This window comes from Phocoena phocoena, chromosome 2 (assembly GCF_963924675.1).
Source record: "Phocoena phocoena chromosome 2, mPhoPho1.1, whole genome shotgun sequence".
Classification (NCBI taxonomy): domain Eukaryota; kingdom Metazoa; phylum Chordata; class Mammalia; order Artiodactyla; family Phocoenidae; genus Phocoena; species Phocoena phocoena.
Window position 1 is genome coordinate 98,021,295 of NC_089220.1, and position 27,490 is coordinate 98,048,784.

The following is a 27,490-nucleotide window of genomic DNA, read 5'->3' on the forward strand; positions in this document are numbered from 1 at the left end:
TGGTGGTCACATGGAGGAATCTATCAAAATCCCCATCCTTAGGAAGTTTACAGTTTACCGAATTGGAAGTATGTGCATTTTGTGTACAAATAACTATAATCAAAGTAGAAAATACTAAAGCATTAAACAGATTATAAATGAAGTTGTATCAAGGAGAGATTATTTTCTGGTGGAGAGGTCAAGGAGGGCTTCTTGTAGGAAATGGCCTTTGACCTCAGCTTCACATCCTGTATTTATTTATTTTTTTTTTTACTTGATTATATTGAAATTGACTTTTTTTTTTTAGAGCAGTGATACTCAGTTCTAAGGCAAATTCTGCATCGTGAATGCAACCAGTTGTAGGCTCTGACTGAGGTCTAATTCTAAATAGTTTAAACAAAGAGGGAAATGAATTGTAAAAATAATAGCAACTCTCAAGTTAGAACTGAGCCACAGGGTGCAGGGATGTATTGGACTGGGGAAATTACTGGAAGCCAGTATTTAAATTCCTTCAAAACACTGTCCTTATCTGTATTTCTCCATGCACGTTTGACCTTTTTCAGAGTCGGATCCAAACTTTTCTTTAAAAAGAAAAATAATTTGTAATGCTCTACCCTACAGTGGAGTTCCTCAGCATTGTTTGAACTTGTGAAGTTTTTAGAGTGATGGCAGTTATAAAGAACACAATCACTGGAAATTATTTCTAAGGCCTTTGGCTTTTTTCCTGATGGCTTCAGACAAATAGTTGATTTTGTATTTTTATGTGTGTTTACTTCAAAACATAAAGTCTCCTCAAAAGTATATATTCTCTAGATTCCACATGTATGCGTTAATATACGATATTTATTTTTCTCTTTCTGACTTACTTCGTATAGAGCAGGGAGCTCAGCTCGGTGTGTGGTGACCTAGATGGGTGGGATGGGGGGGTAGGATGGGGGAGTGTGAGAGAAGTCCAAGAGGTAGGGGATGTATGTATACATATAGCTGATTCACTTCACTGTACAGCAGAAACTAACACAACACTGTAAAGCAACTATATCCCAATTTTTTAAAAAAGTATGTATTCTCTAGGGGGAAAAAAGCCAATTTCTCTTCACTTTTCTGAGGTTCAAGTTTTTTTCAGAGGTTCAAGATCTTTTGAAGAAAATAGCATTACTGAAGAGTAGATATTAAAATTTTTCTTCTTAATCAAATCTAAGGCCTAGATCAAAGCTAAAATCTAATCAGTATATTCAAGATACTTTCCTTTAATATAAGACATATTAGTATTTGCTATAAATATAAAATGTGTTTTTTAAACAAAAATAAAATAGATCTTTCCAAATTAAAATGAAAAAACATAAAGGAATTAACATTTATAAGCACCTGATATATGTTAGACAGCGAGTTCAGCCAATGTTACCTCATTTTGTCCTTTTCATCTTATGAAGATGTGATTATTTTCAGTTCCACAGCTGAACCGAGTGTCAGAGATATTAAAATGATCACCCAAGGCCAAAGCTAATAAACAACAGAGCCAGAATTCAAACCCAAATCTTTCCGATTACAAATTCAGATTTAAAATTACAAAAATCTTCAAGTAGGGTTATTTATGTATCTATTTTATTCCACTGATGTATAAGGAGGAAATGCAGTGCACTCATTTCATGGGGTTTTGCCCCCACAAAACCTAGCCAAGTGGCCAGTTTAATATATTAGTAACCAAATGAAGAAACCATGTTTAATTCATTTATTTTTAAACTCTATACAGTAACTCAATTTTTATATATCCAGATTTCAAAGTCTTATTCAGCACTGTATAACGATCAGTAAGCAAAACAGACTAAAGAAGGTAAAGAAAAGGAAAGAAGAAAAGGAAAGACAGAGGGTTTCTTGCATGAAGTTCTCTATGTTCACTGTACCTGCTGGGAAGTGGAACCATATCTGTTCTGTTTCTTTTCTGACAAATGTTATTCATTCTCTCCGTTACAATTCCTTCTGTCTTGTTATGCTGTCTTCGCCAAATTACATTAGATTAGACCAGTTCTTGATAAAACGTTCAGAGCAATACATTACCAAGCCCTGGTGCATTTCTGCAGAGGAGTTAATTTGTGAATGTATGCCCACCTCCTGCAGAGTAACTGCCTCAAAGTTGGGGACAGTTACATTTTCCTATTAGAACACTAGCCTCTAGTTCTTTAGCCTTTTGACCTGCAATGAAGTCTATGATATTAAATGATCTCTCATTTAATAGTAGCACAATGCATACTATTGTGCTATGTGATTTTTCATACACACCTTTTCATGTCTTATATACAGGTTTTCCCCCCTTTAGAGTGGATTCATAATATCTCATAATAAGATATATGATGATGTACTCACTATTTTACTACTTATAAACATATAGGTTGTATCTAAATTTTTTAGCCATTATAAAAATGTTGCCATGAAATCTTTAGCCATACAATTCTTTGTGTATCTATGCAAATATTTCTGTATGACAGGTTCATAGGAAAGAAATTGCTAGGTCAAAGGGAACGATTTAATATTCTAATAAACAACCACAACAATAATACAGAGGACTTTCTATATGCCAGGTGCTTTTGTAAGTTCTTTACAGGTGATAACATGTAATCTTTACAACAACGGAAGGAGTCAGGTACTACTATTATTATTTCTCAGATGAGGGAATTGAAATATAGAGAGATTCAACAACTTACCCAAGGTCACCCAGCTAATACGTGGTGGAGCCTGAATTCAAATCTAAGGAGTATGGCCCAGAGACTTGCTATGCACGCTGCCTCCAAAACTTGCCTTCTAGTTAATTTTTTATATATGTTATCCCACCAGTTTTGCCAATAATGTATATTATTTAAAAATTTAGATATAGTTTTTTTCAATTTAACATTGAAACAGTTTTAATCTTGGTGTAACTTCGTGATGCAATAAAGTTCAATCAGTAGAACAGACACAGGAGTACACGATGAGGCAGAATATTAAGTACGAAAATGGGTGGTATGGATAAGAACACAGAAGTGGATGCAAGTGACAGTCAACCATATAGGCTGGAATGACTGGAAAGCCATAAAGAGATGGCAGAGTTCAGGTGGGGGGTACTACTTAAATATATGGAAGGAGGGCTTGCAGAAAGGGATACTGTTGAGTGTAGTGAGGGATGAATTTGATCATAATTGATGGAGGCAGAATTTCTAAAGCCAAGAGTTACTTAGGGAATGTGGAATTTCCCCTCAAAACAACAGGAAGCCTTGGTTCTAGGAGAAGAAGAGTAATAGGAAGAAATTTGTATCTTGGGAAGTTTAGTCCTGCTAAGTGATATAAAATATAATAGAAATGTATGAAAGCAAAATGACTTCTTGGAAGGTGACAGAGATACCAGATTTGGTGATGAGATCACAAACTAAGAGAGTAGAATGTTGAAGTACAGATTGAATCAAATAAACTCTGTAAAGAATAATTGGCAAGGGCTTCCCTGGTGGCGCAGTGGTTGAGAGTCCGCCTGCCGATGCAGCGGACGCGGGTTCGTGCCCCGGTCCGGGAAGATCCCGCATGCTGCGGAGCGGCTGGGCCCGTGAGCCATGGCCGCTGAGCCTGCGCGTCCGGAGCCTGTGCTCTGCAACGGGAGAGGCCACAACAGTGAGAGGCCCACGTACCGCAAAAAAAAAAAAAAAAAAAAAAAAAGAAGAAGAATGGGAAAGATTTAGTTACTGGTTAGGATCAGCAAATAAAGCAGGAAGGAAAAGTTCCATCAGGTTTTCAGTGATTTGAGCTTGGATAGCAGAAAGAATAGTGTCATCCGGTTGGAAATGGGGAAGCTGAGAACTGGAGTAGGTTTGAGAGCACCATAGGTCAATTTTTGCATTTGATGAGATTAAACTAAGAGGGAAAACATCCAGCAATTGTATCTATTAGACAATTAGAAATGGAGTTCATTTGGAAGATGAGGATAAGGACTAGAAATATATTTTTTAAACTTAATAAAGATGAAAGTTGAAACTATAACACTGTGGAAAGGAGTATTGAGAAAAGAGAGGAGAGAGCCAAAGACTGATATGGGGGAATGGCACATAACGAAAAGCTGAAAGAAGGTGGCTACAAAGATGGAAGAAAAGGGGTAAACCAGAGAAGTAAACAGTGAATCAAGAAAGTAGACAGTGAAGGAAGTCAAGAGGGATAAGACTACAAGGAGGTATTCAAATATGTCAAAGCCAAGGACATGGAAAATAGCAAGGAATTGGAAAAAATATATTTTTATATAGTTTAAAAAGAGATCATTGGGGACTCTCAAAATTTCCAGTAGAGTTATGCTATACGATCACAAGAGATGACTTAAAACTTGCTTGGACATAAGTGAGCAAGTGTAGATGGTACATTCAAGAAATTTGATGATTAAATATGAGGGATAAGATAACATCTAAATAAGTCAGAAGGTCGATGCATAGGCTGATTGAGTTTTTTAAAAAGTATTAATCTCTGGGGGAACTTGTAGGATCCTGAAAGGTTAAGCTATTTTTAATCTCCTTATCAAACTCCTCTGCAAAAATATATGGATATGCTGTTTCAAAACTCTATAATCAGTAATCAGGAGTTTAAAATTCCTAGTTATTGATAAATTTTGTGGTTTAGCCAGTATGAAATCGAAGTTTCTTTTTTTTTATAGAAAATATTTTTTTAATATTTTATTTATTATTTATTTTTGGCTGTGTTGGGTCTTCGCTGCTGCGCACAGGCTTTCTCTAGTTGCAGCGAGCGGGGACTACTCTTAGTTTCAGTGCGCAGGCTTCTCATTGCATTGGCTTCTCTTAGCACGGGCTCTAGGTGCGTGGGTTTCACTAGTTGTGGCATGTGGGCTCAGTAGTTGTGGCTCGCGGGCTCTAGAGCGCAGGCTCAGTAGTTGCGGCGCACAGGCTTAGTTGCTCCGTGGCATGTGGGATCTTCCCAGACGAGGGCTGGAACCTGTGTGCCCTGCATTGGCAGGCAGATTCTTAACCACTGCGCCACCAGGGAAGCCCCAAAGTTTCTTGACACAAGTTTTAAAACATTGTTTTAACTAGGTTTCTTGTATTTTGATTATAAAGGTAATATATACATATTGGAAAATAGAAAATTCAGAACAGTATTAAAAAGGAAAAGATTATTCACAAATTATTCAACTTTTGATATATTTTCTTGCAATTTCATCTTATGTTTGTTTTAAATACTTCAGAAACGTTATAGGAAATTATGTATCCCTTTCATACAGCATTCCAACGTAAGTATTTTATATGATAACTCCTTGTCAGTGTGTCATGCTTATATCCAATCACACAGATAATTCATAGTTTATGTATTCCCCAATTACAAAATACTTAAGTTTATTTCTCATTTTCATTCAATATTTTAAATTACATTTACTAAAAATTTTCCAGGCATATTTTTTCTGTATTTAGAATTATGTTTTGAATAGAATTCCATAAATGGAATTACTGAATCCAAAGTTCTGAATATCTAGAAGGCATGTAATACCCAAGTAGCTTTCCAACTATAAATTTGTTCCAATCAAAAGTTGATTAGAATATTAGATTTTTCCACAAAAATCTCTAGTTCTGGGTGGTTGTATTTGTTTAAAATATTTGTTAATGTAATAGGTAGTATACATTAATTTGATTACAAAAGAATAAACATTTTCAATATTTTTTAACTAGTTGAATATTTCTTTTTGTGAATTGTCTATGACCTGTATTCATTTTTTAATGGTGCCTTTGAGTTTATCAATTTGTGTGATTTCTTTATACATGAAGGATAGTAACCCTCTATAACATTTGTTGCAAACATTTTCTCACTCAGTTGATTACTTGCATAGTATGTCTTTTGACATACAAATATTTTCAAATATTTGCCTTTGTGATTTATTTCCTTAATTTTAAGCCCAAGGAGCCTTTCCACATGCAAATATCAAATAAAATGCATCTATATTTTCTTCCTTTTTCAGTTGTATTTTTCAATTTTAACTAAATATATCAGAATTTGCTTTTGGTATATGATATACAGTGAGGATATAAAGTTTTTCTCCAAATAGTAACCTATTCTCCTACCAATTACTGAATAATTCTGCCCTGTCCCACTGATGATTCCTTTGCCATTGATACCTTAAATATATTGGAATTCTGTTTCTGGACCTTTTATCCTATTCTGTCTGACCATTTATAGCCCAGGATTAGACTGATTTAATTATTGTTGCTTAATAAAGTATTTTAATATTTTATAAGAATACATTTTCATTTCTCTCTTTTTAAGGAGAGAAAGTTCTTAGTTACTATTCATTTAGTGTTTTTAAAAATTCTTAGTTGCTTTTAATAGTTCCATTTTTAATAAGTTCTTAGTTTCTATTGTCACTGCTTTTCACATGAGCTTTGGATTCTGTAAAAAAAAAAATTGAAGTCTTTGGGATTCTGATTAAAATTGCAGTAAGTCTGAAACTAAATATACAAGTAAGTGACATCCTTAAGACATTTTGTCTTAACTGTAAAGTTTACAGATATGTTTCATGTAATTATTATTTTATGCCTATATGAAATTTCATTGTTTTATCACATCTTTAATTAACTTTATTTCAGGGATTTTTTTTTTTTCTGGCTGCTTTGAGAATGATATACTGTCATCCAGAATCATGTAACTATTTGTTTATTATGTTTTAATCTCTTACCAAATTAATTCAAGAAACACTTTTGTTAAATAATTTTTAAATTGTTGTTTTAGTTATTGCAAAAAAAATAATGTCACCATTTCCAGGAGCCATACTGACTTTTCTGTTTTTAATCATTGCCTCCACATAAACTTTCAGACCCTGTATTTATTCTTATTTTGCATAGTCTTATTTTGTTTCCAATTTTGAAAGGGAATTTCTAATGATTCACATGTGGGTATGATGTCAGTTGTTTTAAAAGAAATGTTCTTTATCACAGTTAGGAACCATCCTTCAAATCTGAATAACTAAGAGATTTTATCATGAATGGGCACTGAAATTTATCAGATGCTTTTTCAGAATTTATGAGAAAAGTTTCTAGTGATATTTATTAGGATAATAGTTTAAAACAACCCTTTCTTGTTAAGATAAACCCTACTTGGTGATAGGGTTGCATTTTATCAATATTTTATTTAGAATTTTTGTATTATATATATAAATTAGTTTAGCTAGGTCTTCTTTTTATACTCTCCATATTAAGTTTTTGTCTCAATGTTATATACATATAAAATTAATTAGGGAGATTATCATCTTCTCAACACAAAAACGAGAATTGAAAAAGAAAATAAAAGTCCTTATAAGCAGACAACATAATTATTTACATAGAAAGCATAAGCAATTCTATAGGGAAACTACTGAAACTAATAAGGCTTTTCCATGAAATCGTTCACTACAAAATCAATATACAAACTCAACAGCATAACTTTACAAAACTAATAGCTAACTAGAATGTGAAATAAAAAAGAATCCTATTTAAAATAGGAGTAAAAGAATACTTACAAATAAATTTAGCAAAATATGTATAAAATCTCTAAAATTTGAAATTTTACTCAAGGTAAGACTAGCTCCATAGCTAATACCCACAACCCCAAACTCCCAGAACCTCTATAATGAAGGGATTGCCATGAGCATCTCTAAGCTGCTACAAAGCAAATTTAAACTCCATAGTCATCTATTCACATGAATAGTTTTTATTTGCACATTTTTCCTGCAAAGATGGTAACTTGAGAGAGAATACTTCTGTGTGATGGAAGCCAGACATAGATCAATACCCATTTATTTGATAAGGAAAATCTGCTTTAAGCACGCCTATAATTTCATTATTTTACCACTGATTCACTTACACAACACTAAAACACTAAAACGAAGAGAACAAACTTTTCAATTACTTTCCCATTAAAGAGTTCATCCCTTCCTAACACCTGCCTTCCTGTACAATCCACACATCATCCAAATTTCTGTTCATTCTCCTCTTACGGAACTCCTTCACTATGCCATGCACAGAGATACACTGGGAATATAAAACTAAATAAGACTACGCTTGCCATAATAAATTCAAATCTAATAAGGAAGGTATATCCATTTGATATCCACCTGACAGTTTATCTAAATCATGCTATTGCTTACTGACATACTTTCTACAACACAACTTCCCCAGTCTGAGGTTCTTTTGGCTGAAATATGTCTCCAAGTCATAGTCTCTGGGGAAACTGTGTGTGTGTGTGTGTGTGTGTGTGTGTGTGTGTGTGTGTGTGAGAGAGAGAGAGAGAGAGAGAGAGAGAGAGAGAGAGAGAGAGTGTGTGTGCACAAAATAAATTTTATTGGCTCTTGAATTACATTTTGTTTCATTCATACATAGAAACAACTTGCCTAGATTTAAAATTCTATGATTATAGACTCTCTCCCTCATAGCTTTGTAGGCACTGCTCATTTCCTTCTGATTTTTATTTTGTGAGGAAAACTACAGGCCAGCTGAAATTCTTTCCCTTTTCTTCTTGGATACATTTCTTCTTCCTCCTGTTCCTCCTTTTTTCCTCCTCTTCTTTTTCTCCTCCTTCTCCTTCTCTTCTTCTCCTTTTCACCTGGATATACATGGGTATAGTTTGTGCTTTTTAATTTTTCTAAAACGAATTCTTTACAAGTTGAGGGCTTTTTTTAAGCTCAAGAAATTTGCTTTTTCTTATGCATTTGATTATGACTCCATTTTTCATTGCGGTTCCTTCAGGAGCATCACTTCCAGCAATAGGCTTTTGCCTGAGTCCTTGAGATATTGTTACCTTTTCCTTGTGCTGTAGAATTTTTTTTCAGAAGCCCCTGAGTTTTATATGTATATTTATCCTCAAAGAAGAAGATCTGTTCACATCATACATTCAAGTAAACTGGATTACCCTTAGCCACATCTCAAAAATCCTTGGTTACTGATAGTTCCAATCATTTGAAGCTGTGGGGTGCATAGCCCCTAGCCTGACTTCACTTATCTAAACTAGCTCAGTATCTACTACTACGTTTATTGACATCCTCAGTGACTACCAAGAAGAAAAGACATGTCCTAATCTCATCCCTCAAAACGTATCCTACTCTAGTCTCTTCCTACCAACAGTGATTTACATGGTGTGAATACGTACTGCCTTATGAGAGTAATCTTTCTCATCTCATTCTCCTCCAGGTCGTAGTGTTTGCTAGTAGTCATGGTGTTAATGAAAAGATCTTAAAAGAGAGATGCTAACAGATCAGGTGAAATAGATAATGATTAGAAATAATTCTTAGGTACTAGTCAAAATTGAAAGTTTAATTTTCTGATTTTTGCCACTTCTGAGTTTCCACCAGGAAAAAACAGCAGTGACTGTCCATATCCATATCCTACCTGCTTCCCAAATTCTACTATTCTTTGAAAGTCTGTCCCATTATGTGAATTCCAGAAGACCTTTTTTTTTTTTTTTTTTTGCGGTACGCGGGCCTCTCACTGTTGTGGCCTCTCCCGCTGCGGAGCACAGGCTCCGGACGCGCAGGCTCAGCGGCCATGGCTCACGGGCCCAGCCGCTCCGCAGCATGCGGGATCTTCCCGGACCGGGACATGAACCCGCGTCCCCTGAATCGACGGGCGGACCCTCAACCACTGCGCCACCAGGGAAGCCCCAGAAGACCTTTTTAGAGGCAAGCTAGTTTGTCAGTGGAAAGAGACCTTCACCGAAAATAACAAGACCCATCACTGATACTGCCAAGCTATGGAAATTTGTACAAGACACTTAGCCTCAACTTCCTTACCTCTAAAACAAAGAGATCGGATCAGATAGTTTCCAAGGCCCACTCTAGTTCTAACATTAAAACTATATATTTTTCAATACTAAAATATTTCAGGTTAAGATAACTAAACTTTCCAAAACAATTCTAAACGGATACCCAACTAGCATAGTGACTGACTTCCAGGATTTGACACATTTCAAATCTTAGTAATCACTGATTAATTTTTCAGCCACGCATTTAAGCATGCTATAGCATGGAAACTCACTGATATAAAGTAACAATATAAGATGTTTCAATCAATAGTAGGTTTAAGGATAAAACACAGCTATGAAACCATGAACATCCCAGAACACAAAATTAATTTAAATATACATTTGAATGATTACCATGGGGCTTAATATAAAAAGCTGCAAATGAAAACTAAATATTATCACACACACAAAAATAACCTTAAGATACATAGATGCTTTCTGTCTATGCAGTATGTTCTTTGTCTTAGATTTCACATCTTCTTCTGCCTTTTAGTTCACCAAGACTTTAAATGCCGTTAACAACAACAAAAAAAACAAAACCACCAAGACAGTTTGCTTTCTCCTCTTTGATGTGAAAGAAGGAAGGGGGAGGGGAAAAGAGTAGAAGAGAAGCTATTCAATGAACATCACAGCATGTCAGAGATCTGAGGTCAAATTTCAGTTTTCCGTTTACTGACTTTGACAGGTAACTAACATCCGTGCCCAACTGCACCATCTATAAAATGTACACGATACCTTTATCTGATATCAGAGCAAGATCTTATCCTTAAAGCATTCAGCGCAATGCCTGGCACACACAAGTAGTCAAAAATTGTACCCATAATTGTTATCATGACCATGAATTACTTCAAATATAAATCTTAAATAACATGGAGATAATGAGCAAACAAAAAGGAAGGAACATGAGGAAAGCACAAAAGGCATAAGAGAAGGAATGGAGCTTAAGTCAAGCCACTTCCTGGTTTATTCTACTCATACCACCTCTGATGATATCTAACGACCTAGAAACCTGAATGGAGGTAAGTTACTCCCACCTGGAGCCCTAGACTTGAAGGTGGAAGGAGAAGTAGGGCAGGTCAGCTGATACTGAACTATGACATTGCCAGAGTGGTCATCCCTCATGAATTCACCACACCTTTCCTTTGAGGGGCCCAGCAAAGTCCCATGAGGACTGATTCAAACCCCTTTGTCAGGGGCTTAAGCAGTTTGGTAAACTTGTACAAATGACTTGAGCAGCTGTGATGTTTTTCATCTAATATTTTACAGGATGCTAATAGAGACTTGGAGGTAATTATTTAAAACATTACATGAATAATCATTACTAAATGTTTTTTAAATTATTCACAGAATGTACTAAAATTGTGTTGGGTGAGAGACTAACTCTATTAGGGGTGCTTATATAATGCTATATTATAATCTGATAGTAATCAGGATCTATTATCAAAAAGCTTTTTATCAAAAGCTGCTCTTCTAGGGGCTTCCCTGGTGGCGCAGTGGTTGAGAGTCCGCCTGCCGATGCAGGGGACACGGGTTCGTGCCCCGGTCTGGGAAGATTCCACATGCCCGTGAGCCATGGCCGCTGAGCCATGGCCGCTGAGCCTGCGCGTCCGGAGCCTGTCCTCCGCAACGGGAGAGGCCACAACAGTGAGAGGCCCGCGTAACGCATAAAAAGAAAAAAAAAAAAAAAAGAAAAAAAAAAAAAAGCTGCTCTTCTAAAGAGAACTTCAAATTAAACAATCAGTTCTTTCATCCTCCTGCCCTTTGCCAGTGTTTACTCACATGAGCGTTACTCATTCCTGAATAGAGTTTGGTATTCGCGATCCAATAATGTTGGTGACAAAGGACACATTCTAGGGACCCAGATGTTGATTTGAGGCACAACAGCCTGATTTCTATGGATTTAGAATAGACAAGATTATGTAACAGGCATAGCCTCTGATTAAATCTTCATTAAATGCTCAAAAATTGTTAAATAGATGAATAACAAGCTCCATATTAGATTATTTTCATATTTCATTCCGTCACAAGTGGAAATCTCTTATATGTTACCTCTTCTTCTCTTTTTGGAAAATAACTGCTTGACTGATACATACCTTCTTCAACTTGAAGATGCTTCTATTCAATACCATTTTTATTCAGGGATAGGCAGTCAACAGATTTCACCATGCAAATGTTAGATGGATCAGATCAAGGTTATAGCAAACCAACCCCACCAAATGGGAAGAAAAATCGATTGTACAGTGCAACACAGATGTAAATCACATCTGACTGAATTAAGCAGCTTCCACAGGTTCAGCAACTGCAAAGGTATTGTTTCAGCAACTGCAAAGATATTAAATGAATCAACTCAAATATGTACAATCATAAAAATAACTGTGCAAACTGAAACTGTTCAAAGCAATCTTGCTAATTAATGGGGAAAATTATAATTCTACCAAGACTTTTGAAAACATTCTGTCAAAAGAAACAAAATCTTCTGCTGTCAGCTATAAATGTATAGGGAAAAGAAAAAAGAGAAAACATCTATTTAATATGCCGTAATTGGAAGCATTAGAAACATGGAGAATTAAAGCACTTCGTTTTTTTAAAAATCTTATCGAGTGTAGTTTGAACAGCACTTGCCTTTTTCTTCTCATCACGTAACCGTAAGGCGCAAGCATCTTTTCTGTGCCTCGGTGAATTGTCATTCCACAGTTTGGATCAGTCACCAGCAGTTTATCCTTCCTGCTTTCGATGCGGTAACATATCTAAGAGTTCCTTTAATGTGAAGTTTTTCTCCAATGTCACCTCTACTAGGACATCTTCATCTTCTTTCTCATTTATGTCAATAAGGTCACTTTTCACTAAGTTCCTTGTCTGCTTCTCTAGGGCCCGGCATGGGCAGTAATGTCAACATTCACAAGGTAATTTTTTTCTATTAATCCATTTACATTCTACACAAATTTCACTCCAGTGTTATCACTTTTTTTTTTTTTTTTTTTTTTTTTTTAAATTTTTTTTAGTTTTTTGCCATACGCGGGCCTCTCACTGTTGTGGCCTCTCCCCTTGCAGAGCACAGGCTCCGGACGCGCAGGCTCAGCGGCCATGGCTCACGGGCCCAGCCGCTCCGCGGCATGTGGGATCTTCCTGGACCGGGGCACAAACCCGCGTCCCCTGCATCGGCAGGCGGACTCTCAACCACTGCGCCACCAGGGAAGCCCTGTTATCACTTTTTGTTCCTTTCTTTTGCACTTTCTTCTTTTCTGGCTCATTCCCTCTTTTGATTATCCAGGTTTTTATCACTGGAAAACAAGGTAGCAACACAACTACACACTGCTACGTGTGAACTGGACAGGGGCACGGTGACCAATCACCAACAGACTTTAAAAGAAGTGATGTCATTGGTTGCTGATGATAATACCTATCTGTTACTTATATGATGATTTGTGGACTAAGAAACTAGCAGCAAAGTTTGTACTTTAGGCAACGATACACGTTCAATAGGCCATGACAACTGAAATTTGAATGTGTCAGTGGGAAATGAGTGCTATTTAACTAAACTGGGGGGACTGAAATCCAGGCGTATCATGGAACATGAAAACCCGTGCAAAGTGAGGACTGCTTGCATGTTTAATCAATGAATAAATATAAACTGGCCATTTACTATGTATCAAAAGAATATTATGTTTATTGTATGAATTAGAGATAAGAAGTATGGATTATTAATATGAATAGAGGCTTCCTGCCATTATGGAATATAGTTAGGAAGAAAAATATCTGCATAAGTAACTACAATACTCGGCATAACATAGGTGCTAGGAGTGGTATAAACACTGTGCCATGGAAACACAAACCTGGAGTTCTCAGGAGACACTTACGAATAGCATGACTATTAAGCAATAATCGTAATAACGATAAAACCTTTTACGCTAGTTGCATCTACTCAAAATTGTCAGAAGACGGTCACATTCCTAATTCCACTTTTTTAAGGTTGTACCATATTAAGCAGGCAGCTCTCAAGACTATGTTTGACTTGGTTGAGCAGTAAATTTCACATTTTATGTTAGAAAAGGAAATGTGTATTTTCTAGTCAATGTTTCCACCCAAGAGGTTCCACAAAATTGTTCAGGGACTGCTGAGTACATAAGTCTGATTTTTAACATGCTTTTCCCCACCAATGCAGCCCTCCAAATCTTTTTAGAAAACACACACACGCGCACAGAGTTAGGATGTACAAGTGGAGGACGAGAGAGCAGCAGTTTGGGAAAGGGAAAAACATATCTATGCATTTAGAGTACCTTTTAAAAAGCTTTAGGCACATTTCTTTAGCTGTTAGTTGTTTTCAAACAGCATAAAATTTCTCCTCCATAAGTAAGAGCATCAAACAGAAACCACATATTTTCCTTATTCAATTTTTATATATTCTCTAATAAAAATCAATTTCTATAACAACAGAGTTAAAGCCTTTAAATTACCTTGGTAAGGTTTCTGGTTAGAAACTCAGATGAAGAAATGGTACCTCCTGGTGAGTGCTCTGATGGAAGGCTTTTCTCAATTACAAATCTGTTAAATCAATAACTTTCCTGACCATAATTTCTAGATGTTTACTCTGGGCAGAAACCAGCCATTGCTACATTACTATTTATAGTAATACATATTAGACCACACATAAAAGTCTTAACCACAAACCCAGGTGCTGAGCAGGCTCTGATCCTTGGTGTAACAACAGAGACAAATACACAATCTGGATGTATTTTCAGTGTTGCTGAGACACCATCTCTCATTTACTCTGATTTCAACAATAGTGAAACAAACAAACAAAAAACCTTTAGTAATCAAGAAGACTCATTTCACTGAATTCTTGATTAATCAAAGGTTTTATTGATATATCATAGTGGGGAAGAACATTCCCTAATAGACATTCAACATGAGGGCTCTTAAAAACCTTCCATCCCTAGCGTACTCAGCCCAGAAAATCTTACTGAAGAAAGTAAGAATTACAAAGTTGTTGGGGAAAACTCCAGTCACTTATGTTGTCTTATTGCAGTATTTGATTTAGGTAACTATAGCATCAGTGGATTTTTCTCCATAATTTTTCTATGAATCTTTGAGGTATTTAATAACTTTGAAATACTCTTATTAAGAATTATTATCATCATAAACTTGGATCCATTTACCAGATAGCTGTTATGTGCAAGGCACATAATATCCTACGTATTTTTCAAAATTTTCCCTTTTTAGCCTCACCATAATGTTGCCAGGTAGGTGTGTTTATCCCCACTTTACAAATAAGGAAATGCAAGTTTATGGAGTTTTAAACTGTTAATGAGTGACAGACCAGATTCATGATCAGGGAAGTCTGATTTCACTGCCCAGTTTTTTTTATACTATGTTATAGTATTTGAGGAAATCAGGAATATAACTACAGATTATTTTTATAGAATAATAAAAGATGAGTATTTTACAGTAGAGGTGTTTGGACAGAGCTTCATAAGATAATGGAGGGAGGATGTTCCAAACTTGTGGTTTGAGTGGATGAAAACATGAAGAAAGTTTTGAAGAATGAAGCCAAAGACAACAGCGTGGACCAGAAGTGCAGATGAAGGAAAGGTCATCAGAAGCGTCCTTGCAAGGCGCTGGGCTTTAGGATTTGATTCAAGATGTAATAAGATGCAAGTGGGAGGTTTTCCAGAAGGGAATAGGGTGATAAAAAATGATCTATCTTTTACACAGATGAGACAAATTCTTTCAAAATCTGGGTCTGACTATGCCACCCATAGCCAAAAACTTAACAGACTTCTCTGGATCTCCAAGATAATGTCTGACAACTTTTATTTATTTATTTATTTTTGTCTAACAACTTTTAAATGGCATTCAGAGGACCCACATTTTCTTTAACATTTCCTCTTGTTACTCCATCTATGCTTGCTCCATCCATAATGAACTCCTTGCAATTTCCAGGACACACCATTCTGTTTTATGCATCTACATGTGGGCGCATGCTATTTTCTGCTCCTTTGTCTAAAAAAAATGAATCTCAACTCAACCTTCAAGAGTCTCCTTAAGCATCTTCTCTCCTGTAAAATCCATCATGATAACAGTTAAGTAGTGAGTATCCATATTTTATGTCCTGTCTCCCCCACCAAAAAAAATTGTCTCAGTGTTCCTCAAGACCTAAGAATATTGTGAAAATACTAGAGGCATTTCCATTAAAGTTATGAGCAAATCAAAGATGTTAACTCTATTAGCCAAGGTCGCAGTAGGAATCAGATGGCATACTCAATTAAGATTATCTGAGAAGGATTTAATAGAGACACTATGGACAAAGGTATGTGCTGGATATAAAGAGACCAGAAAAAGTAGTCAACTAACCTCCCTGCAACAAAAATAACAAGGGAGGAAGAAGCTCCTAAAACCAGGAAAGGGACTGTCTCCTATTGAGGGCTGGTGAGGGGAATTTTGATTTTTGTTTGCAGGATTCAGCCAGCAGAAGGTGACTCCACAGGAAGGAGACTAAAGAAATAAATACCTGACCCGACTCTACTCCCTCCTTCCCCTGCCTTGCCAGGACTTCTCAGCGGCAGTACAGTATAGAGGAGCCCATTGAATTGTCCATCTAAGGGCAGAGTAGAGAAGGGTGGAAAATGAATGTGGAGAGCCAAATGGAGGATAACAAGCATGTCCACTTCTAACACTGTCAATGGAATATAGTATTAGAAACATAAGCTAATAAAATTAGCCAAGGCAAACAATATGAGGTGTAAAAAATGGAAAGAAGTGTCATTCACTGAAAATAATATGATTGTATTTCATTTACTCAAAAGGGGTAAATGTAAATCTTTCATTAAAAATTCAGTTGGCTGAATAAAAAAAATATACAAAAATCACTAGCCTTCCTGTTATAAAATATAATGGAATAAACGGTCCCATTTAAAATAGGATGAGATACCACAACTAGGAATAAGCTTTTAAAATGTTTAATATTCACATGAAGAAAAATGTAAAACATGGTTGAAATACACAAAAGGAGACTTGAATAATGGGAAGACATTCTATTTTTCATATCATAAATATGTCACCAGTTTAGGAATGATATCAAACTATTTTATTTTTCCAAAAAGTGTTGTCAGCTTCTCTTATGAGCCCTACTTTCTACTGCATAGACACCTCCCTCATTGATATTGACACCCAGGTATGTACCATGTTAATTACTTGCACTATTAGAAAGTTATTCAGGTTCTAAGACCTTGTTCTGCTCACAGTAAGGTTTTAATCACTTATTGGATATAAAGCTCTCCTCCTTTCTACACAAGCAGGGGGAAATGGTGACTCTAGCAGTAGAAGCAGGAGGTGGAGGAAGACATGAGCTGTGTACCTCTCCTCTTTCTCCTGGACGTAGTTTCCCTGATATTGAGGAGGAAGGAAAGTGAGAAAAGAGAAAGATGACTCTTTATTTAAACTTCAGTGGTTGGGGACTTCCCTGGTGGTCCCGTGGTAAAGAATTCAGCTTCCAACCCAGGGGACGTGGGTTCAATCCCTGGTCGGGGAACTAAGATCCCACGTGCCCAGGGGCAACTAAGCCCATGCGCCACAACTACTGAGCTCGTGCACCTCAACTAGAGAGCCCACGCGCCACAACCAGAGAGAAAACCATGCACCATAACTAGAGAGAGAAAACATGGAGGCCACAACTAGAGAGACGCCCATGAGCCGCAGCAAAGAGCCTGTATGCTACAATGAAAGATCCCGCATGCCTCAACGAAGATCCTGCGTGCTGCAACTAAGACTTGATGCAGCCAAAAATAATAAATAAATAAAATAAAATAAACTTCAGTGGTGGCCATTAGTGGTCATTATCTATTTAAAGGTCATTGTCTATTCAGTTAGTGGTAGAGCTTTTCAAGCTCCTTCTCCTAGGGGAAGTACAAGCTTGGTCGATAGAACTGGCTGGTGTGAAACTTATTTCCAAATAGTTCCCCAGGGCATTGATGAACTCTTCCAAGACTCGAGACCTGGCCACTTTTTCCTGCTGCACCTCACCTGGGCATAGCACATTCCTTTGAGAGGCCTGCCTCTTTACCACGTCTGTGACAATCCCTGATAAAACCAGAGCCTACAATCACATTATCCCTCTCTTGTCCCCAACTCTGGCACTTCAAGGCCATTCAGGAGCCATCTGCCATATTTCTCAGCAACCATGACTTTAAGCAGAGGGGAAGGTCCTGGCATACTCTGTGGCTTGCTGTTCCTCACTGGGCCATGTCCAGGTCTAATAAGTAGGCAGCCAATTAAAAAATGAAATGCTAGGCTTCCCTGGTGGCGCAGTGGTTGAGAGTATGCCTGCCGATGCAGGGAACATGGGTTCGTGCCCCGGTCTGGGAAGATCCCACATGCTGTGGAGCGGCTGTGCCCGTGAGCCATGGCCACTGAGCCTGTGCGTCCGGAGACTGTGCTCCGCAACGGGAGAGGCCACAGAAGCGAGAGGCCCGCGTACCGCAAAAAAAAAAAAAAAAAAAAAATGAAATGCTCCTCTTGCTAGCACTTCCGGAGTCTAGGAATACTTCTCTTGGAGTTTTCTTCCCTTCGCCTCAGGAAAAGGAAACATTTCCGCTCTTCCCTTCCCACAGAACAATGAACAGTCCCTTGGCTAATGCCCAAAGTGATCCCTTTCTATCTTTCAATTCTTTTATTATCAAGTGGCTGGGGTGGGGTGTGGATGAGAGAGCTGCTTGTGGTGAAGCAGGTCCTGTTAAGAGGTTCCGGCTGAAATCCAGTGATTTCCTGAAGTTAGGAATTGGAAGTCTCTTAGAACCTTTCATTTTCAGCTTGGTCACTAGCCGTTTATTTTACAAAAATAAGATTCTTACTACTCTCATATATATTGTAAATGGTTAAAATCTCTATGGGGCAAAATTAGAATTCCACCTACCTTTGACAAATAAATACCATTTCTAAAATAGATAAACTTGTAAATATGAAAAATAATTATTTGTTACATTTTGCTCTTAAGAGTAAGAGATTAGAAACAACCAAAGTGTAGTTAAATAAATAATGGATGTTCGTATAATGGAATAAAGGCTAAACATTATTTTAAATGTTTTAAATATTTTAATGTTTTCATTAGTAAGCGGATTAGTGATTCATTTTTAAGCAAGTACTCAGGGAACACTGACTTTGTAGTTAATGCAGTGATATTCCAGACTATATTAAAGAATGGGGCTTAGCTTTATACTGAAATGGAATGATCTTCTTAATATATTTTTAGGTGAAAAGACAAAGGCAAGGTAAATGATAATTAGAGCATGTGCTTTTATTTGTGAAAAATATATACATGCTTATAGGTGATATGTTAATAGATAAGTGTGTGTGTGTATGAAGTTGATGTAGTTATCCCTGTTTTACAAATGAGAAGACCAAGACTTGAGAACATAGCAACTCCAATCACAGAACCAGTTGCAGCATAACTATGGTTTGAATTCAAGCTTATCTGACCCCAAATCACAGGCACTTTCCAGTACAACATTCTTAACCTTTGAGTAACGTTTATCAGGGTAGAATTGACTGCTCCTTTTTATACCATCAGTCGATCTTGTAAATGTATCTATTTTAGAATGTATCACACTATATACAGCAATATGTGTATATGTTGCTCTCCCCTGGTCTAGTGTGGGCCTCGTGAGGGCAGGTGCTCTGTAGAGCCAGCTTTGTATCCTGGGTGCTCTGGTGTGGTACACTGAAGAAAAGCACTTCACAAAGGAATGAAAGGCATGATACATCTTTGTACGTAAGCATCAACGGAGGAGAGCTTTATTAAGTGCCTAGTAAGGCAACTGCCTTTTTTTTTTTTTAACAATAGTAATACTAAGAGTGTGCCTTAAGGTATCTGAGTACTATATGAAAGTTTAGCTAAATGGGCTAAATATGGTTATACCCAAGCCTCAAAACCTGCATAGCAAATTTAATTTAGTGAACATTTATCAAAATCTATTACGTGCTGTTAACGAAAAGAACCGTTTATTTCTATGATCACACCTTACAGTCCCTTGTGCACAGAGTGCTGATGGCCATTATTAAGTGGTCTGAAAGGTCAGGCCAGTAAACTTTTGCTGATTTGCAGGTCCCTCCTCCAGAGATTCAGTGGGTCAGATATCTGTTCATGTGGACATCACCGCCACCCCAGGAACAGGAGAGCATAAAGTCACTATAAAAGGTATATTTCGGGTCCAGGTAGATAAAACAGCCTATGAGACTTTAACCTCTGGAAATAATTATGTCAAAAATGTTTTTTCTTGAATCTCTCTTTAAAAATCTATATTACATGATTTCAGGGCACGCTCGGAATTTCTTCATGAATCTAGAACTTTTGATTTAAAACTGAGACAAATGAATGGCACAGGTACTTAATTACCTGAAATACCTAAATGGTTTAAATACATTGGTGATTACATTTCAAAACTGTATACATTGAACATGTTCTCTATGGTTGAGGCTATGATATACATTGAACATTGGTGCTGTGGTCGGCTCCAACTTGCCAATGACATTTTAGATGTTAAGTCAGCATGTTCTTACTATCCACATAATCTACCTACTTTTTCTATGTGATTTCCAACAACTGTTTGATTTTTTTTAAATGGGTGGTTGAATCAATTGGTTTTATATTGTAAAAGCACAATCTGAAAAGAGGGGTCATTTCAAAGATACAATTTAATGATTAATACTTTCCTCAATAGAACCATGTTCTGTTTTTATATTATTATAGACTTAGTGACTTTAAATAATATCTACTGTAATCAAAACCGTGGCCTTCTAACGTACTTTAAAATTGCATTACCTAATGTATCTTTGTATTATAAAAGTAATACTGCTATGGGCTATAATAGATTATATACAGTACTGGTAATCATACAGAAAAGTGGGCATGACTATATATTCCAGTGTCACTAAATATATTTGAAAAATATTTTGACAATGCATATCAAATGGGAAAAGTTTTATCAACCTTTTACATTAGCAAATTTAATTGTAAGACAATTCCTTAAGGATATCATCATCAAAGGATGAGCAAACCTGTATGAGAATGTTCATTTAAGTATTATTTATGATGCCTGAAATTAGGAAACCGCCATAATATGCAACAACAAGTGACTGGGTAAATATAGGATGAAATGTACATATAATGAAATATTTGCTGTTGGAAAATATATAATAAATTAGAATGCTACCCGTGATGGGCTTAAAAAATAAAGCTACTTATAAGACTGCAATACATTATGATCCCATTCTATATATAACGATTGAAAACATCATACCAAAATATTAACTCATTTCTTCTGAGTGATAAAATTATATATTTTTTAAATCTATTTTCTGTATATTTTCTAAATATTTTATGATGAACGTATAATTTTAATATGAAAAGCATCATCTTTTCACCTAAACAAGAATCCCAACTTTTCAGTATTAATGATTGTCCTTTCAATTACAGCTAACATTTGCCATCCCAATGCCACATGGCCTAGAGCTGAAAGCGCCATCTAGCATGCAGCCCAGAGAGTAGATGGTTTTTCCTTGTCAGTGGGGTTAGGGTGCTATCAAACGCAAGTTACAACTTCATACATCACTTTTAAAAATAAAAATTCACTCTAAGGATCAAAGGGAGAGTCTAGGATTCCACACATTGGTTTGCTAATACTTTATATTCCTGTCTCTTTCCTTTTGGTTTTTAGTGATTGCTATTAATGACTTAAACTGGCAGACCACTGCAACGTTCCGCCCCTTTGTGGAAGTTTGTATGCTGGGACCCAACCTCGGAGACAAGAAGAGAAAACAAGGCACAAAGACAAAAAGCAACACATGGTCACCAAAATATAACGAAACATTTCAGTTGTAAGTTATGACCTGACTCCTTTACTCAACCAGGCAATAGGCATTGTAGAGCTACACTTATGAGCGACTCACAGGGTAGGAATGGCACTGGGCTTTGCTAAGGAAAGCAAAACCTATGGGTTTAAGGATTCCTGTTCATCATTGATCCAAGGCAAATGAACAAGGCTCTGTTTTTAGTTCTCTTCCATTTGTTTAGTATTTGTCCAGTGCCTACCATGTATCAGGCAATAGTATAGGCATTGGATATGTGTAGAAGGAGGACTTTGCTCTCGTGGAAGTTACTCTCTAGAGGTAAAGAACGTATGATAAGCAACATCATAAGTAAATAAAGTTATCATATGATAGTACTAAGCAGAGCATTAAAACAGGGTGATGCAATAGAGTGATGGGTTGGCTGCTTAGACGGCGTGTTCAGGGAAGCCTCTCTGAGCATGTGCCTTTTAAATAGGAACCTGAGAAAATAAAGAACCAGTCATGTAGGGAAGAGAGTTGAGAGCATTTTAGGACAAGGAAAATTGCGAGTGCAAGGATTCTAAGCAGGAGCATGCCTGGCATATTTAAGAAACAGTATGTAGTGGGCAAGGGAGTGAGATGAAATGAATTTGAAGAGGTGGTCAGGTACTACATCACACAGGGCTTTGAAGTCAGTGGTAAAGGAGCCTGGGTCACATTCTAAGCTCAATAGGAGACATTGAAGGATTTCCACGTGAGGGTTTGAACAATCTGATTTACATCATTAATGATTATTGTGTTTGCTGTGTAGAGAAGTAACTATAGGGAAGGCAAGACCAAACAGGTAGAGGTAAGTTAGAAGGCTATTGCCGTAGTCTAGGTAAGAGATAATAGTGACTGATCAGATAGTCTTAGGGAGGAAGTAAGTAGTCAAGAGATGGAAAAAAGTGGAAATCTTTTGGATATGTTTTGGAGTTCTAAGAGATCCTATAGAATTTACAGTGGACTGGAGATAGAATATGAAAGAAAGAGTATATGAATTAGGCTCCCAAGAACATTCAATTTAGATTAATTCAAGACATATATTTACAAAGGAACATGCAAAGATGTGTGAATAGAGGGACTGTGAGCAATAGTGATGTAACCTGGGGCTAGTAATAGCCAGGTTATTACCCCTCCTGTGCCTATAGGAGAGGAGGAGCAGTTACTAAAATCGGGACTGTGAAACTTCATTTGTAGTCATTCACCTTATTAGGAGAGTGACCTTCCATGGAGGGAAACAGCCTACCTGAGGGAGCCTCACATGCAAGAAGCCAGAGAAATCAACTCTGACCTCACTCTCATCATTTTTTCTGGTTTTCTAATGACGCTCCCTTTTGGCCAAACCCAACTGGAAGCCAGCACGGAGAAACTCCATGTGTGTAGTCCTTACAGGTCAGCATTGTATCACAAAGTACAAGGAGAAGGATGGAGAGTAGATCCAGTTGGAGCAAACGGAAGCTGTCTGGCACTGAATAAAATCAAGGATGACTCCTAGTTTTTGGCATAAGCAGTTGGGTAGCTGTTGAGTTACTGAGATGGGGAAACAGAGACAGGCGATGAGGAGATCAAAGATTTTGTTTTAAATCTATTAATCTGGAGATGCCTACAGTACATCCAAGAGGAAATATTAAATACATAGTTAGATATAACTTGAGAATTATCTGCGTATAGATGTAATTAATTCTACAAATCTACATGAGCTGACCCAGAGATAGAGAGCAGGGACACAGGACCAAGCCCTAGGGGCTTTCATACACATGCACGCGCATTCACACTTACCAAACCGTCCCTTACTGGTTTCTTTGTTATTTTGCATTCTCGATTTCCCAGAGACCTTGCAGCACTCTGTTCTCTGAATATTTCACTCGGTTACCACTCATTAAAACTTAACTATCCTACCACATCAATTAAAAGGGTTCTAACAGATTAATCCCACTAATAATGCCTGCTAATAAACCAGCTCACAAGATTCCACCTATCTGCTCCTCCAAACTACACAAAAACTTTGATCCAATTGAAAAGTCTTCCAAAAGGTTCTAGGAATACTTGGATAATGCAAAATTCAGATACAACACTGTGAGCTACCAAGACCACAATTCTGGGAAAAGGTGGCATTTTGACTCATTTTAATTCACAAGAAGACCCAGATCCTATCATATTTTGCCATTCTATTCTTACCCCCCAGGATTCCATCTTCTTGTATGTCATTTCAGATCGTCTCTTAAAATAAGTACACAGTTTAGTTGTCAAATGTCACCTGGAAACAAAAGTCTGACTCGGCAAAATGTTTGATCAGAAAAAATGACTTGGAAAAGGAAGGAATTGGGAAGCTTGTACTGCTGAGGAATAGATGTGCATTCATTAAAAAGTCAGGACTATCTGAGGACGAATTAAAATAAGGGGCAGGGAAGGATTATCCTCAGAGTTTCACCACTCAGCCTTCTTCATTAGGTTCAGTTCTGCACTAAGTTGTCTTGGGTTGTTATTAGGAGAGGCCATCCTCAGTCCCAATCTTGACAGGTCTAACTGTTGCCATAGGAAAGAGCTGGCATTGAAGCACCAGGCTCTGCTAGAACTGATTTACTCTGGAGATCTGGATGCAGTTTAACATCTTGTGAATAGTGCTTGATAGTCTGTGCAGTGTGTTCCCCTGAGAAAAGGCTCCTAGATATAATAGCGTATCCAGGAGTCTGAGGTAAAGAAAGGAAATTGTAATAACGGATGTTGAAATGGCACAGAAATTCTTCCAAAAGGTACCCGTCCCCCCTGGCCTAGCTTCCATGACCCCTAGTAACGCCTCCTACCCCTGTATCACTGGGGAGACCTTGCCTCCAATGATTAATTACAACATAATATTTTAATTCCAGTTTCTATTAATATCCTTAACATCAGGGCAGTAAAGCATTTTTAGATTGATTTCCTATTTCCATCTAGGGAAGGAAGGAGTTTTTAAGTTCGATTGCAGAGTGACAGCTATGTAAATACAATCTAAGTAAAATTTAAAGGATATTTGCATCAGAGTTCAAAGACAATGATACTCTATTTGCCAATATAATATTCTGAGCAGTATATAAAATTTTCAACAGTCTATTAGAACCATATTGATCCCTATTTGAAAATGCTCCAAATCCATATTTTTAATCCACACAGCATTCTGAGTAAAGAAAACCGCCCACAGGCCTGTGAACTTCACCTTTCAGTTAAAGATTACTGCTTCGCCAGAGAAGATCGAATTATCGGAATGACAGTAATTCAGCTCCAGAACATAGCAGAAAAAGGAAGCCACGGGGCATGGTATCCCCTATTGAAAAACGTCTCTATGGATGAAACTGGTTTGACTATCCTTAGAATCCTCTCGCAGAGGACCAGTGACAATGTGGCTAAAGAATTTGTAAGACTTAAATCTGAAACAAGATCTGCTGAAGAGAGTGCTTGAAACAAACACTGCAAGATAGCATCTATGAGAATTCATAAACTGTAACTGTTTGCCTACTGCATGCATGTGCAAATACACGGGAATGTTTATTTCACTACGTTTCAGTGTTTGCCAGTACTCAAGAACAATGTCTACAAGGTATGTGGAAAACCTGTGGAACTTTTATACCACTTCTGGTCTTTGAGAAATAAATGTCCCATGAAGTGCCAAAATTATGATGTAAAGTGAAATATCCAGAGTATCTTTTAAAATGTTTATTTCATTACCAATTTCTCATCCATTAAACATACTAAAAAACAGCCTCTTAAGTTGGTCCATTAGTTGTCCTTGTTACATTGGTGTATATGGCCAGTAGATATGAAAGCATCTGTTACTCAAATTCTATTTTATTTAGACTTACCTCATTATAGATGTCTTACAAATACCCTTTTCTATCATGACTAGAAATGCAGTTACTTCTAGAAAGCGTTTGTAATTTTATAGTTGCAGATATATTGTGATGATTTTTGCATACATATTAAAATAGAAAATGTGGGAAATATTTTATGCCACCCGGTTTCCAACCTTTCTGAAATCACTGTGAAGAAACGCTCTTAAAGCAAACTTATAAAAAGTAATGCTAAATAGTTTGTTAACAGTGTTTGATATATCAACAGAACTTTGTTCTTTAAAACTGCCAAGGTTACATCACATTTGTAAAAAAAAAAAAAAAAAACGGTAAGTTGAAGCATTTGCCATCTAGCATTATGTCTTGGCTTTACTAAATTTCATTCCTTAGAAAGTCATACGACTAATGGTTTAGGAGTATGATGGAAGGTTTGTTTCTTAAATTACCTATGATAAGTAATTATACTGTTAGTGTTTTCCTTCTGACAGTTATGACTAACTCCTTATTTACTGAGTGCTATAATCGGTTCAATGCTTTTCTCTTTTTAGAAATATTCAACAGTTTTTACTGAATGCAGCATTACTATATATTGCACTGGAGCAAAGTGTCACGTCTTCAACTATTTAGTGAAAAATGTAAAATGAAGTCTGAAGAAATTGCTTACAGTTTTGTAATTTATGTTATTTATAAGCCCAAGATGCATACAATGCAATAGGAAAACAACTTATTACAGCTCGGTAGATAAAAATATAACTAGGTTAGAGTTTGAATATGAAATAGTCTATGAATATTTGCATTTTCTCTGTTTTTATGGTTTGACATTTTAGAACCTGTACCTAAGTACTTGGCTGTAGAACAGGACTTTGTAGTTGTAACTTATGGTCATAACTGTTAGTGGGCAACATACATATGCAGGAACAAGATCCTGTTATAGTGACTGTGCTTTGTGAACAAGCTGGTCTGATATGTGAAGAACAGAAATGAAAAGTATCATGACTTTCAGAACCATGCTGTTACTGGGTGTGGAAACACAGACAGTAAGATCCACTCATTCATGTTAAATTGATAAGCAAGTGCTTTGTTAATGACGTCTCCAAACGCATAGTACAATGCAATCCTCTGGCATATGCATTAATAAATGGATGTATACTGAGCACATGCAATACTTCATTGTACCTTCTGCCTTTTTATTTCACGTATGCAACATCATTCCACTATTTAAGAATAAAAAATCCAGGCTCTTTTTACTGGACAGAACACTCTTCACAATGTTTAGTTCTAGTATCTCATTCGAATTTGAAAAAATTTTTTCCAGGAGTTGTATTCATGGAAAAAGCCACATATTACAGGATAATTACCCTGAAAATAAGAAAAAGCTGATGTATCCACCTGTCTGTACGTCTCTGAATACTGTTAAGCCATGAAGAAAATTCAACATTCAACATATAGACAAGCAACACAGTTAAATAAAAACTGACGTGACAAAAGGTTTCATTATTTTATTGCAAGATTCATTCAAGATTTGTAACAATTATACAGAACATTGACTTGAGCTCTTTAGGAGCACATTAATGTCATAAAGCAGCACACCCTTGAATAAATGGCACTTTGCGTTTGCATTGATCACTTAAAAAATTATGAGCTAAGTAGTTTTTCCAGTACTTGTTTAATTGGATCTATTCATTCCGTCTTTGTGTGTTGGCACAATATATATCAAACACTAATGGTTATGATATGAATTGAGTCTATTTATTAATATCATAAAGTATCAGTCCTAATTTTGAAATAATTATGAATTCTGCAGTCTGTTGTTTCTCCCAAGATACAAGTATGTGTTGTCTGCAGGACAAAGCTTGTTGTGTTTGCATATCCAAATTAGTAACCACTCTGAAGTTCACAGCAATCTCTGTCAACTACAGACTCCATTAAAGTGTGAAGCAATTTATCATATTTTAGATAAAATGCACAAAGACAAAGCTCTGTTTTTCATCTACAGATGAAACTCACATTACAAGTCCTCAAAGAAACACATGATAATCAAATTTGGC

At 36.6% G+C, this 27,490-nt stretch overlaps 1 protein-coding gene across 2 annotated transcripts in view; it reads left to right on the forward strand.

Annotated features, from left to right (window-relative positions):
• Positions 1–26,601, forward strand: part of UNC13C (unc-13 homolog C) — a 597,834-nt gene extending 571,233 nt beyond the window's left edge. Inside the window, exons 32-34 of one of the 2 annotated variants that reach the window (XM_065872546.1) lie at positions 19,853–19,945; positions 21,465–21,624; positions 24,769–26,601. In XM_065872546.1, the coding sequence (XP_065728618.1) occupies positions 19,853–19,945; positions 21,465–21,624; positions 24,769–25,054 (539 nt within the window). In that variant the 3' untranslated portion in view covers positions 25,055–26,601. The remainder of the gene's footprint in view (positions 1–19,852; positions 19,946–21,464; positions 21,625–24,768) is intronic. The other variant, XM_065872547.1, reaches the window with a different exon arrangement.
• The last annotated feature ends 889 nt before the right edge of the window (positions 26,602–27,490 follow it).